Here is a 13015-nt window from a genome sequence, read left to right as displayed (position 1 = left end):
TGTAGAGCCCAGATAACCACTGGAACTTTCCTGAGCAGACTCACCAGTAGCTTCTTCTCCCCTTGCTTTTCTCCCAGCAGTTTTCCCTGAACAGAGTCCTCCAGTGACTGGAGCCAGCCAGTGATGGAAAGAGGCAGCAACAGCTCCTCAGAGGGCTTCATTCTGATGGGTCTCTCTGACCATCCCCAGCTGGAGAAGATCTTTTTCCTAGTGATCCTCTTCTCCTACCTGCTGACCCTTGTGGGGAACTCAACCATCATCCTGCTTTCCCGCCTTGATGCCCGGCTACACACACCCATGTACTTTTTCCTCAGCAACCTCTCCTCCCTGGACCTTGCCTTTACAACCAGCTCAGTCCCCCAAATGCTGATCAATTTATGGGGCCCAGATAAGACCATCAGCTATGGTGGCTGTGTGACCCAACTCTATGTTTTCCTTTGGTTGGGGGCTACTGAGTGCATCCTACTTGTGGTGATGGCCTTTGACCGCTATGTGGCAGTTTGCTGGCCCCTGTACTACACAACCATTATGAATCCTCGGCTCTGCTGGCTGCTGGCTGCTGTTAGCTGGTTGGGGGGCTTGGGCAACTCTGTAATCCAGTCCACATTCACTCTGCAGCTCCCATTCTGTGGACACCGGAGGGTAGACAACTTCCTGTGTGAGGTGCCCGCCATGATCAAGTTGGCCTGTGGAGACACAAGTCTCAATGAGGCCGTGCTCAATGGTGTCTGCACCTTCTTCACTGCAGTCCCACTGAGCATCATCCTGATCTCCTACTGCTTCATTGCTCAGGCAGTGCTGAAAATCCCCTCTGTGGAGGGACGGCAAAAGGCCTTCAACACATGCCTCTCCCATTTGGTAGTAGTGTTCCTCTTCTATGGCTCAGCCATCTATGGATATCTGCTTCCAGCTAAGAGCAGCAACCAGGACCAGGGCAAATTCATCTCCCTCTTCTACTCTGTGGTCACACCCATGGTGAATCCTCTCATATATACTCTAAGGAATAAGGAGGTGAAGGCATCCCTGAGAAGGCTGCTGGGGAAAGGAAGAGAAGTTGGCTGAGAGAAGAGGAGACTCCTTTGTTATTTATTGCCTTTGCATCTCAGCACACTTTTTCTCATTATTTCTCTGGACAGACAAATCTGAGGAGTACTAACCCCAGTAAAACAAGGCATGTTCCCAACAGTGCTGAACTGCTGGTATGTGGTTAGTGTTATTTGCTACATTCTATATTTACCAGAAATCCTACTGTGGGCTACAGATAGCAGGGCAGATATGTGTTGTCAAAGGCTTAGAGGGACTGACCTAATACAGTTCTATCTCACTGTCCTTGTCCCTGTTGTCCACATGTTACTTATTATGCCTTGTATTTCTGCAAAATTGTGTATAATCTAAAGAAAGCAATTTACTTGCATTTTATCATATAATGTTTCCATAATCCCATGAAATCAAATATCTGTTATTAACTTCACATGAAAACCCAAACAAATCACCTCTGTATCTTATCTATCCATCATAGTCATTCACCTCTCTGTCTCTTCTCAACACTGTCTATTGATCCATGCTTCCCATCCACATTGCTATCATCTTGATTTTTTTTCCATATGTCTATATCCAAATTTCCCTTCTGTCTAGACTAGCATTTAATGAGAAAAGGTAGGCAAGGTATTTACCTTCCTGTTCTAGCCAAAGCATATGCCTTGATCTGGTTTTATCAAAATCATACTACCTGAAAGTCCCAGCCCTCAGGTTTGCCCAGTATTTGGATATGCTAGTCTGGTCAGTGAATTATAAAATGCTCCGAGATTCCTTAAACAAATTTAGAAGCCCCAAAAAGATGCATCAATAGGGCATGTCCTCTGCCTCAAGATCTAGCTTTTCATCGTTTCACCTTGTGGAACTCAGCAACTGGTCCAGCACACAATGACTGAAGGAACTCGTACTGGAATAAGATGCCAGTGTGATTCTGCCCCCTTACTAGAACTTGCAAAGGAATGGCCACAAGCTACTACTCTTCATATATTACCTCCCTACAGAGAGAAGCCAGGCTAATATGACAAAGTTACTTAGTCATATTAGTACCAGTTACTATATTACTATATTACCAGAGAAAAGGAAATTGGTAAGTTTTAGAACTAATTTCAAAAGGATCTTCAGCTTTGTGTGTCCATAGCTCCTAAATACATGCCTCATACCAAGTAGCCTAGTAGATGTTCAATAAATCCTTAGTTAGTTTAATTAGTAAACTTCACCAATTTCCATTTTCATCTTAACTGTTTGCCAAGTAGATCATTTTCGTGTTTTCCAATTGGAACATTGAGCAAAGAATGATAATTTTTTTCATTTCTACGTTTCCAAAATTCCAAAGCTATCTAATCATATTATCCTGTCCTAAAGTTGCTTTTCCAGTTACAGATCAAATCCTGCATTTTTAGTGCCTTACATAGCAATAGTGAAGAATGTCTCTAGAATTAGTCAACTAGAAGCATTATTTTGGTGAATTCATCAGTCTAGAGTCTTGTACATTCAAAATTTTTACTGATCATCACATTCAAATTATATCACATTCCCAGGAAGAAGGCTCACAAGGACCAAGCTTGTAAAGCTATTCTATAAACCAGAGTGCCAGCTGATTAATTTGTGAGAATAGTTAAGTATCAAGAAGACTTAACAGTCACAATCTCAGGTCAGTTCATTTAAATTATGAACTAGTCACCTGCACTTTCAGCTACTTGGAAGTGTGAGGTAGGAAGATCATAAGTTTGATGTCAGCCTGGGCAGCTTAGTGAGACCCTGTCTAAAAATAAAAAGTAAAAAGGGCTGAGGATGTAGCTTAGTGGTAAATCACCCCCAATACTGCAAAAAATCGATTAATTAATTGTGAAATAATTAGAGAAAATATAGAAGGGGGAAAAAGCATTACTGAAACATTTTGGAGTCCTGAAGAGCTTCCCTATGGGAAGTATGGGACATTTTAAAACTAGCTTGGATTTAGAGAAGTGGTGAGACACCAAAAATGAAAAGGTGGGGAAAACACTAGCTGGCTGAAATTGGAAAGTGAGCACATTATGGGGTGTCGGGGTTTCCGGGACCCCCAGCCTTGGGCACGGTCAAGATGGCACCTGGCGCTGAGCCAAAAGCGGCCAGCTATACAGTAAACAACCAGCGAATTCCAATGATTGGATGTGATTAGAGCATGCCCCCCTCGTGTACCTATTCTATGCCTGCAGCTGTCCACGCGTTTACCTTGTGTGCTCTCCCCTGATTGGTTGAAGTGTATATAAGCCTGGTGGGTGGGAGAGTAGGAGGAAGCTGAAGCTGAGAGCAAGAGGAAGCTGAGAGTAGGAGTAGTAGAAGCGAGGAAGAAGAGTGCGAGCGAGGGCGAGAGCCGAGTGGGAGAAGCGGAGCGACCGGAGCAGGCGAGAGTTAAGCAGAGGGAAAGAGAGCGAGAGAAAGAAAAGAGGGAAGGGGATAGAAAAGAGGGAAAGAAAGGAAGACTGTGCACAATAAACTTCCAAAGCTTCAGACATTTGTCGTGTCTCTCTCTGCGGGCAGAGGGAACGCGATAATGGGGTTTGCAGAGAACACATCAAGACATGCACATTTATGTTCCATCCTCAATGGTGTGCATGAAGCAAAGTCAAAAACAGAAGGGAGCCAGGTACCATGGTGCACACCTGTCCTCCCAGATACTCAGGAGAAAAAGGCAGGAGGCTTGCAAATTCCAGGCTAGTCTGGGTGACTTAGTGAGACCCTAGCTCAAAATGAAAAATAAGGAGGTTTTCAAGATGGCGGACTAGGGGGCGGCTGCATTTCATGTTGCTCCAGGACGCAGGATTCAAAAGAGGAGATAGTGAGAGATTTGGGACCAACTCAAAGCTGCCGGGTGAGTCTCTCCCTTTGGGGAGGCGTCCCAGATGGGGCAGTAGCCCCGGAACGCAGGGAACTTTGTGAAGTAGAGTTGCTCGGTGAGACGCCCCTCCCCGCGCTGGAGCTGTAAACACGGACAACTGGGATCATCATAGAGGAGGCGGCTCAGCACAGCACTTGGACTTGGAGCAACCACTGGGGCTCCAGGCGGCTGCCTGAGGAGGAGCTGCGTGGCGAGCTGTTTGAACTCAGAGCAAGCGCTCCTGAACACCGGTGGCCTGCCTGGAGGAGGAGCACGGTGGGTCACTTGGTCTCGGAGCCACCGCTCCTGAACACCCGGGGGGCTACCCCGAGGAGGAGGAGGAGGAACAGGGCAGGTCACTTGGACTCGGAGTGACTGCCTAGGGCTACGGGCGGTTGGCGGGAGGAGGATACGCAAAGTGAGTTGCTTGGACTCCTAGTGACTGCGTTGGAAACCGGGTGGCTGTCCAGAGGAGGAGGTGTGTGGCGGGTCTCTGGGTATCAGAGCTATTGTACGGGGCTCCAGGTGGCGGCTCAGAGGAGGGGCCGCATAGCCAGGCGATTAGGTGCAGAGCAGGGTCCCAGGAGCTAGGTGGCTTCTTGCTGGAAGAGCCGCACAGAGACACGCCTAGGGGCGGAGCGAAGTTTCCAGGACTGCAGGCAGATTCTCTGGGAGAGGCAGCCTAAGGAGACTCGCCTGCGAAGGGTGAGGCTCCCAGGCCCAGGAGGTAGGTCCGGGCCCCTGGGAACGTTGCAGAGGAAGACACCCCAGCCCAGGCAGTAGTTGTAGATTGAGGGGAACCTCTAGGAGGGTAACTGACCAACGAGACATCCCCACCGAGTGAGTCTTCGCTGCCAGGGGAGGTTTTCCCACAGGGATGATAAAACCAGAGACACAGGCACAAACAGGACTTGCCTCAGCCCACAGCCTAGTTCCCCATTGGATGACCATTGATCAACAAGTGGAGGCACCTCTGCCCACTAGCAGGGAATATACACCACCTGAGGGTCACCAACCATAGAGAGGCAGCTTCTTCATGGAGCTCCGCATTATCAACTTCCTCCAAGACTTCAGGCTACTGAAGGATAAGAGGGGATATACTAGCAATCTTCAGGGACATTGTAAGTCAATAGAGGAAATCTGCAATATCTTAATGACCCACTGATTCCTGAACAATATGAGAAAACAAGGGAAGAAAATGCCCCAAACAAATCTAGATGTTACATCAATAAAATCCAACGACAGCATGGCAGAAGAAATGACAGAAAGGGAGTTCAGAATGTACATAATTAAAATGATTAGGGAAGCAAATGATGAGATGAAAGAGCAAATGCAGGCATTGAATGATCGCACCAATCGACAGTTAACAGAGCAAATTCAGGAAGCAAAAGATCATTTCAATAAAGAGTTAGAGATATTGAAAAAACAAACAAACAGAAATCCTTGAAATGAAGGAAACAATAAACCAAATTAAGAACTCCATAGAAAGCATAACCAATAGGATAGAACACCTGGAAGACAACTTCAGATATTGAAGACAAAATATTTAACCTCGAAAACAAAGTTGAATAAACAGAGAAGATGGTCAGAAATCATGAACAGAATCTCCAAGAACTATGGGATACCATGAAAAGGCCAAATTTGAGAATTATTGGGATTGAGGAGGGCTTAGAGAAACAAACCAAAGAAATGAACAATCTATTCAATGAAATAATATCAGAAAATTTCCCAAATCTGAAGAATGAAATGGAAAATCAAGTCCAAGAGGCTTATAGGACTCCAAATACACAAAATTACAACAGACCCACACCAAGGCGCATTATAATGAAAATACCTAACATACAAAATAAAGACAGAATTTTAAAGGCTGTGAGAGAAAAGAACCAAATTACATTCAGGGGGAAACCAATACGGATATCAGCAGATTTTTCAATTCAGACCCTAAAAGCTAGAAGGGCCTGGAACAACATTTTTCAAGCTCTGAAAGAAAATGGATGCCAACCAAGAATCTTATACCCAGCAAAACTTACCTTCAAATTTGATGATAAAATAAAATCATTCCATGATAAACAAAAGCTAAAAGAATTTACAAAAAGAAAGCCAGCATTACAGAACATTCTCAGCAAAATATTTCAAGAGGAAGAGATAAAAAACAAAGAAGCAAATCAGCAAAGGGAGGAATTATCCTAAAGGAACTGTCAAATAAAGGAGGAACCAAGATGTGTCAAAAATTTTAAATATGAACCAAATGACCGGGAATACAAATTATATCTCAATAATAACCCTGAATGTTAATGGCCTGAATTCATCAATCAAAAGACATAGACTGGCAGATTGGATTAAAAAGAAAGATCCAACAATATGTTGCCTGCAAGAGACTCACCTCATAGAAAGAGATACCCATAGACTAAAGGTGAAAGGATGGGGAAAAACATACCATGCACATGGACTCAGCAAAAAAGCTGGAGTATCCATCCTCATTTCAGATATTGTGGACTTCAAGCCAATGTTAGTCAGAAGGGATAAAGAAGGACATTTCATACTGCTTAAGGGAAGCATAAATCAGCAAGATATAACAATCATAAACATCTATGCCCCAAACAGTGGCTCATCCATGTATGTTAAACAAATCCTTTCAATTTTAGAAACCAAATAGACCATAACACAATAATACTAGGTGATTTTAACACGCCTCTCTCACCACTGGACAGATCTTCCAAACAAAAATGGAACAAAGAAACCATAGATCTCAATAACACATTCAATAATTTAGACTTAACAGACATTTATAGAATATACCATCCAACCAAGAGTGAATACACTTTCTTCTCAGCAGCACATGGATCCTTCTCTAAAATAGACCATATATTATGCCACAAAGCTAATGTCAGCAAATACAAGAAGATAGAGACACTACCTTGTATTCTATCAGATCATAATGGATTGAAATTAGAAATAAATGAAAGAGTAAAAAACAGAAACTACTCCAACACCTGGAGATTAAACAATATGCTATTATATGATGAATGGATAACAGAAGATATTAGGAAGGAAATTAAAAATTCTTAGAGGTAAACGAGAACAAAGAAACATCATATCAAAATCTCTGGGACACTATGAAAGCAGTACTTAGAGGAAGATTTATTTCATGGAGCGCATTTAATACAAGAAGTAAAACTCAAAAAATAAATGACCTAACACTACAGCTCAAAACCCTAGAAAAAGAAGAACAGACCAACACCAAAAGTAGTAGAAGACAGGAAATAGTTAAACTGAGAGCTGAAATCAACGAAATTGAAACAAAAGAAACAATACAAAAAATTGACAAAATAAATAGTTGGTTCTTCGAAAAAATAAACAAAATTGATAAACCTTTAGCCACACTAACAAAGAGAAGACGAGAGAAAACCCAAATCACTAAAATTCGGAATGAACAAGGAAATATCACAACAGACACGACTGAAACACAAAACATAATTAGAAGCTATTTTGAAAACCTATACTCCAACAAAATAGAAAATTTCGAAGACATCAACAGGTTTCTACAGACATATGAATTGCCTAAACTGAACAAGGAGGACATACACAATTTAAATAGACCAATTTCAAGTAATGAAATAGAAGAAGTCATCAAAAGCCTACCAACAAAGAAAAGTCCAGGACCAGATGGGTTCTCAGCCGAGTTCTACAAAACCTTTAAAGAAGAGCTCATTCCAATACTTCTCAAAGTATTCCATAAAATAGAAGAGGAGGGAACCCTCCCAAACTCATTCTATGAAGCCAATATTACCCTGATACCTAAACCAGACAGAGACACATTGAGGAAAGAAAATTTCAGACCAATATCCTTAATGAACATCGACGCAAAAATTCTCAACAAAATTTTAGCAAATCGCATACAAAAACATATTAAAAAGATAGTGCACCATGATCAAGTGGGTTTCATCCCAGGGATGCAAGGTTGGTTCAACATCAGGAAATCAATAAATATCATTCACCATATCAATAGACTTAAAGTCAAGAATCACATGATTATTTCGATAGATGCAGAAAAAGCATTTGATAAAATACAGCACCCCTTCATGCTCAAAACACTAGAAAAAATAGGAATAGTGGGAACATTCCTTAACATTGTAAAGGCCATCTATGCTAAGCCCATGCTAATATCATTCTAAATGGTGAAAAACTGAAAGCATTCCCTCTGAAAACTGGAACAAGGCAGGGATGCCCTCTTTCACCACTTCTATTCAATATCGTCCTTGAAACTCTAGCCAGAGCAATTAGACAGACCAAAGAAATTAAAGGGATACGAATAGGAAAAGAAGAACTCAAACTATCCCTATTTGCTGATGATATGATTGTATACTTAGAGGAACCAGGAAATTCCACCAGAAAACTTTTAGATCTCATAAGTGAATTCAGTAAAGTAGCGGGATATAAGATCAATGCACATAAATCTAGGGCATTTTTATACATAAGCGATGAATCTTCAGAAAGAGAAATTAGAAAAACTACCCCATTCACAATAGCTTCGAAAAAAATAAAATACTTGGGAATCAATCTCACAAAAGAGGTGAAAGACCTCTACAATGAGAACTACAGAACACTAAAGAAAGAAATTAAAGAAAACCTTAGAAGATGGAAAGATCTCCCATGTTCTTGGATAGGAAGAATTAATATTGTCAAAATGGCCATACTACCAAAAGTTCTATACAGATTCAATGCAATTCCAATTAAAATCCCAATGATGTACCTTACAGAAATAGAGCAAGAAATTATGAAATTCATCTGGAAGAATAAAAAACCCAGAATAGCTAAAGTAATCCTTGGCAGAAAGAGTGAAGCAGGGGGTATCACAATACCAGATCTTCAACTCTACTACAAAGCAATAGTAACAAAAAACGGCATGGTATTGGTACCAAAATAGAAAGGTGGATCAATGGTACAGAATAGAGGACATGGACACAAACCCAAATAAATACAATTTTCTCATACTAGACAAAGGGGCCAAAAATATGCAATGGAGAAAAGATAGCCTCTTCAACAAATGGTGCTGGGAGAATTGGAAATCCATATGCAACAGAATGAAAGTAAACCCATATCTCTCACCATGCACGAAACTAAACTCAAAATGGATTAAGGATCTCGGAATCAGACCAGAGACCTTGCATCTTATAGAAGAAAAAGTAGGTCCAGAGCTTCAACATGTCGGCTTAAGACCAGACTTCATCAATAGGACTCCCATAGCACAAGAAATAAAAGCAAGAATTAATAATTGGGATAGATTCAAACTAAAAAGTTTTCTCTCAGCAAAGGAAACTATCAGCAATGCGAAGAAAGAGCTTACAGAGTGGGAGAAAATCTTTGCCAATCATACTTCAGATAGAGCACTAATCTCCAGAATCTATAAAGAACTCAAAAAACTCTACACCAAGAATGCAAATAATCCAATCGACAAATGGGCTAAGGAAATGAATAGACACTTCACAGAAGAAGATACACAAGCAATCAACAAACATATGGAAAAATGTTCAACATCTCTAGTAATAAGAGAAATGCAAATCAAAACCACCCTAAGATTCCATCTCACCCCAATTAGAATGGCGATTATCAAGAATACAAGCAACAAAAGGTGTTGGCGAGGATGTGGGGAGAAAGGTACACTCTTACATTGCTGGTGGGGCTGCAAATTAATGCAGCCACTCTGGAAAGCAGTGTGGAGACTCCTTAGAAAACTTGGAATGGAACCACTATTTGACCCAGCTATCCCACTCCTTGGCCTATACCCAAAGGACTTAAAATCTGCATACTACAGAGATACAGCCACATCAATGTTCATAGCTGCTCAGTTCACAATATCCAGATTGTGGAACCAACTAGATGAATGGATAAAGAAACTGTGGTATATATATACAATGGAATATTACTCAGCCATTAAGAATGATAAAATTATGGCATTTGCAGGCAAATGGATGAAACTGGAGAATATCATGCTAAGTGAGATAAGCCAATCTCAAAAAAACCAAAGGAAGAATGATATTGCTAATAAGTGGATGATGACACATAATGGGGGGTGGGAGGGGTTAGTGTTGGGGTTAGAGTTGGGTTTAGGGAGGGGGACAGGAATGGAGGAAGAAAGGACTGTATAGAGGGAGGGGAGGGGTGGGAGGGGTGGGGGAGAAGGGAAAAAATGACAGAATGAATCAAACAACATTACCCTATGTAAACTTATGATTACACAAATGGTATGCCTTTACGCCATGTACAGGCAGAGAAACAACATGTATCCCATTTGTTTACAATAAAAAAAAAGAAAAGAAAAATAAGAGGTTTCCTGGGCTAGCATGTCAGAGAAGCTAAAAGTTTAAATTGTAAGAAAATAAAATAGAATTCACCTTTGATGACCTGTATTACAGCTCTGAATCACATGCAGTTATTTCAGCTGGTGGGTCAGGATCCAGTCCTGAGACAGGCAGAAGGGAAAAATCCAGCAACAATATTTTCTCACACAAGGAATGAGATGTGGTGAGAGTGAAAAATACCAAATTGGTGATATCAGTCAAAAAACAGCATGGCATAGAATATCAGTGTTGTGGTCAGGCCTTAGAGATGTAGCATATCAGTATATGTGGAAGGGAAAGTAGACTATGGTGAATACATGGATAAAATAATGTGAGGTGAAAGCAACAGCAATCATAGCTGATAGCATTATATTTCTAAGTGACCAGACAAAAGAAAAGATATAGAATGAATGATTCTTCTTTTGCCATTGTTTGGTACAGTCTCATTTCAGAATCATGTATAGTCTTTATAGTTTCTAAAGATAAGAATTAAAATTATCTTTATATAAAAATAGAAAATAAAAAGGGCTATAATGAAGATCAGCAATTGAGCAACCTTGAGCTCCATTTCTAGTGCCAAAAAAGGACCCAAAAAAAGCAATTAAATATGAGGCATGCTCCTCATTATTGAGGATATTAAAATCCTATTTCTATTTCTAGGTTTCTAGAAGAAAAAGTATGTCTAATCTCTCATTCAGTTGGAAATTCAAAAAATGAAAAAAAAAAAACAATCTCCAAGACCTATACAAGGTACATCAACCTTAGTAAAACAGAAGTTTAAATATTTGGGGCTGGGGTTGTAGCTCAGTGGTGGAGTGCTTTCCTAGCATGTGTGAGGCCCTGGGTTTGATCCTCATCACCACATAAATAAATAAAATAAAGGTATTGAAAAATGTTAAAAAGAAGTTTAAATATAGTTGTCTAATCAAAAGACTTAAGCAAATTTAATAATCAATTTCATAAAGCCCATCATGGAGTCCATTTATGCCCCATACCATGCCCTGTATGGTATCAATGGATGCATGAATACCTGGATCAATTGAGCAAATTGTAAACCATTCAATGAAAAGAGTCAGCCCATTTCTTTTTCTTTTTCTTTTTCTTTTTCTTTAGCTTTAGCTTTTAATTTTTTACAGACTGCATTTTGATTCATTGTACACAAATGGGGTACATAATTTCGTTTCTATGGTTGTACACAATGTAGATTCATACCATTTGTGTAATCATACATGTACATTCTTTATCAGCCATAAAGAAGACTAATACTATGGCATTTGCAAATAAATGTGTGGAATTGGAGAATATCATGCTAAGTGAAATAAACCAAGCCCAAAAAACCAAAGGCCGAATGTTTTCCTGATAAGTGGAGAATGATATATAATGGGGGTGGGGGTGGGGAATGAGAGAATAATGGGGGAACTTTAGAATATGTAGAAGAAAATGGTGGAATGAGACAACCCATTTCTTGAATTCTATGGTTGTTTTTAGGAGAGGTTAGAATAAAGGAGCTGGCGAGAAATAAACAATCCCCAAACGACACTGCCCCTGCAGGGCACCAGATTGAGCTTCATCCTGACTCTGCACACTGTTCTCCAGGTTGCTCTTCTCATTTGCACCACCTTTTACTTTCTCCCTATTTGTATCTCCAACCTTGCAATGCACTGAGGTAACTCCAAGGACATAATTTAATGAGGAGTACTCCATATAGGGGGGAGTTTTTTAAGTTTTCACATGATCATTACAGAACCAATCTATGAGAGCATAGAAACAAAATAAAAATCAGATTCCCAATAAAGAATGTTCAGACTTCCAGACAATGGTGTCATTTTCAGCTTAATACAGTAAGATGATAGTGACCTCTATGCAGCATAAAGATGTATACCATTTCATGCACAATTCCTTGTAGACACAACCTGGTTCTTCTCAATGTCTCCTCTTGGAGTTGTTCCTGATTTTATTACTAGTTTTCTTCTGGGTTCATTAGAGAAGGGTGTGATTTTTCTTTTGTTTCGTGGCTGGGAATTGTTTGATCTGAAATTGTCTTGTGAGAAGACATAGCAAGGAACAGAGTCAAGAGTACATGCCATGATGGCTCAGGGAAAAGAAAGCCAGTGAAATTTTTGTAATCCTTTCACAAGCAAACTGTATACATTCTATAATAAACTTAATAACGATATTTATAATAAGCCTCATGTGTGAGGTAGAGAAGAAAACTGGTATAGTGGGAAAATATGAAGAAGAAAACACCACTTTTCTTCAGACATTTTCTTGGAGTAGGTATTTTAGGATATGAAAAATAAGCATGGAAAAAACAGGTTAGGTTTGAATAAATAGAATGATGTGGATGGTAGGTGTCTATTCAACATGAATTTAAATGAGTGGGTAAGTGATGACATTAGGATGATCAGGAAAGTCATCTAGCTGGACGAGGTGGTATCCATAGTCCCAGTGACTCAGGAGGCAGAGCCAGGAGGATCACAAGTTTGAGGCCAGCCTCAGCAATTTAGTGAGACCCTGACTGAAAATAACAAATGCAAAGGGCTGGGGATGTGGCTCAGGGGTAGATCACAAGCCCCTGTACCACCAAAAAAAAAAAAAAAACTGAACTAAAAGTATTATTAAGACAGTGTGAGGGTGGAGGGACAGATGTATTTATTAATCAGTGGGCGCCACTCCAGACATTTGGGGGACAGTAAGAATGTGGATTTCCTTGATGACAAGACAATCTAAGCAACAGTAATAAGAATAAGGTACTAAGTTGTGGTCATTTTAAAATGGGTCT

General features: G+C 40.4%; 1 protein-coding gene across 1 annotated transcript; it reads left to right on the top strand.

The window, feature by feature from the left end:
- Positions 1-123: 123 nt before the first annotated feature.
- On the top strand, positions 124-1062 carry LOC124970444 (olfactory receptor 15). Its single transcript, XM_047533796.1, has one exon. It carries the CDS (start codon positions 124-126, stop codon positions 1060-1062), a length of 939 nt encoding a protein of 312 aa, XP_047389752.1.
- The last annotated feature ends 11953 nt before the right edge of the window (positions 1063-13015 follow it).

Source organism: Sciurus carolinensis, chromosome 18, assembly GCF_902686445.1.
Source record: "Sciurus carolinensis chromosome 18, mSciCar1.2, whole genome shotgun sequence".
NCBI lineage: Eukaryota > Metazoa > Chordata > Mammalia > Rodentia > Sciuridae > Sciurus > Sciurus carolinensis.
The sequence above is the reverse complement of the archived record's forward strand: the minus strand, read 5'-3'. Positions and strand labels throughout refer to the sequence as shown.

Bases quoted from the DNA above. Each gene is read 5' to 3' on its own strand.
- LOC124970444 (XM_047533796.1), top strand. From the start codon at position 124: ATGGAAAGAGGCAGCAACAGCTCCTCAGAGGGCTTCATTCTGATGGGT.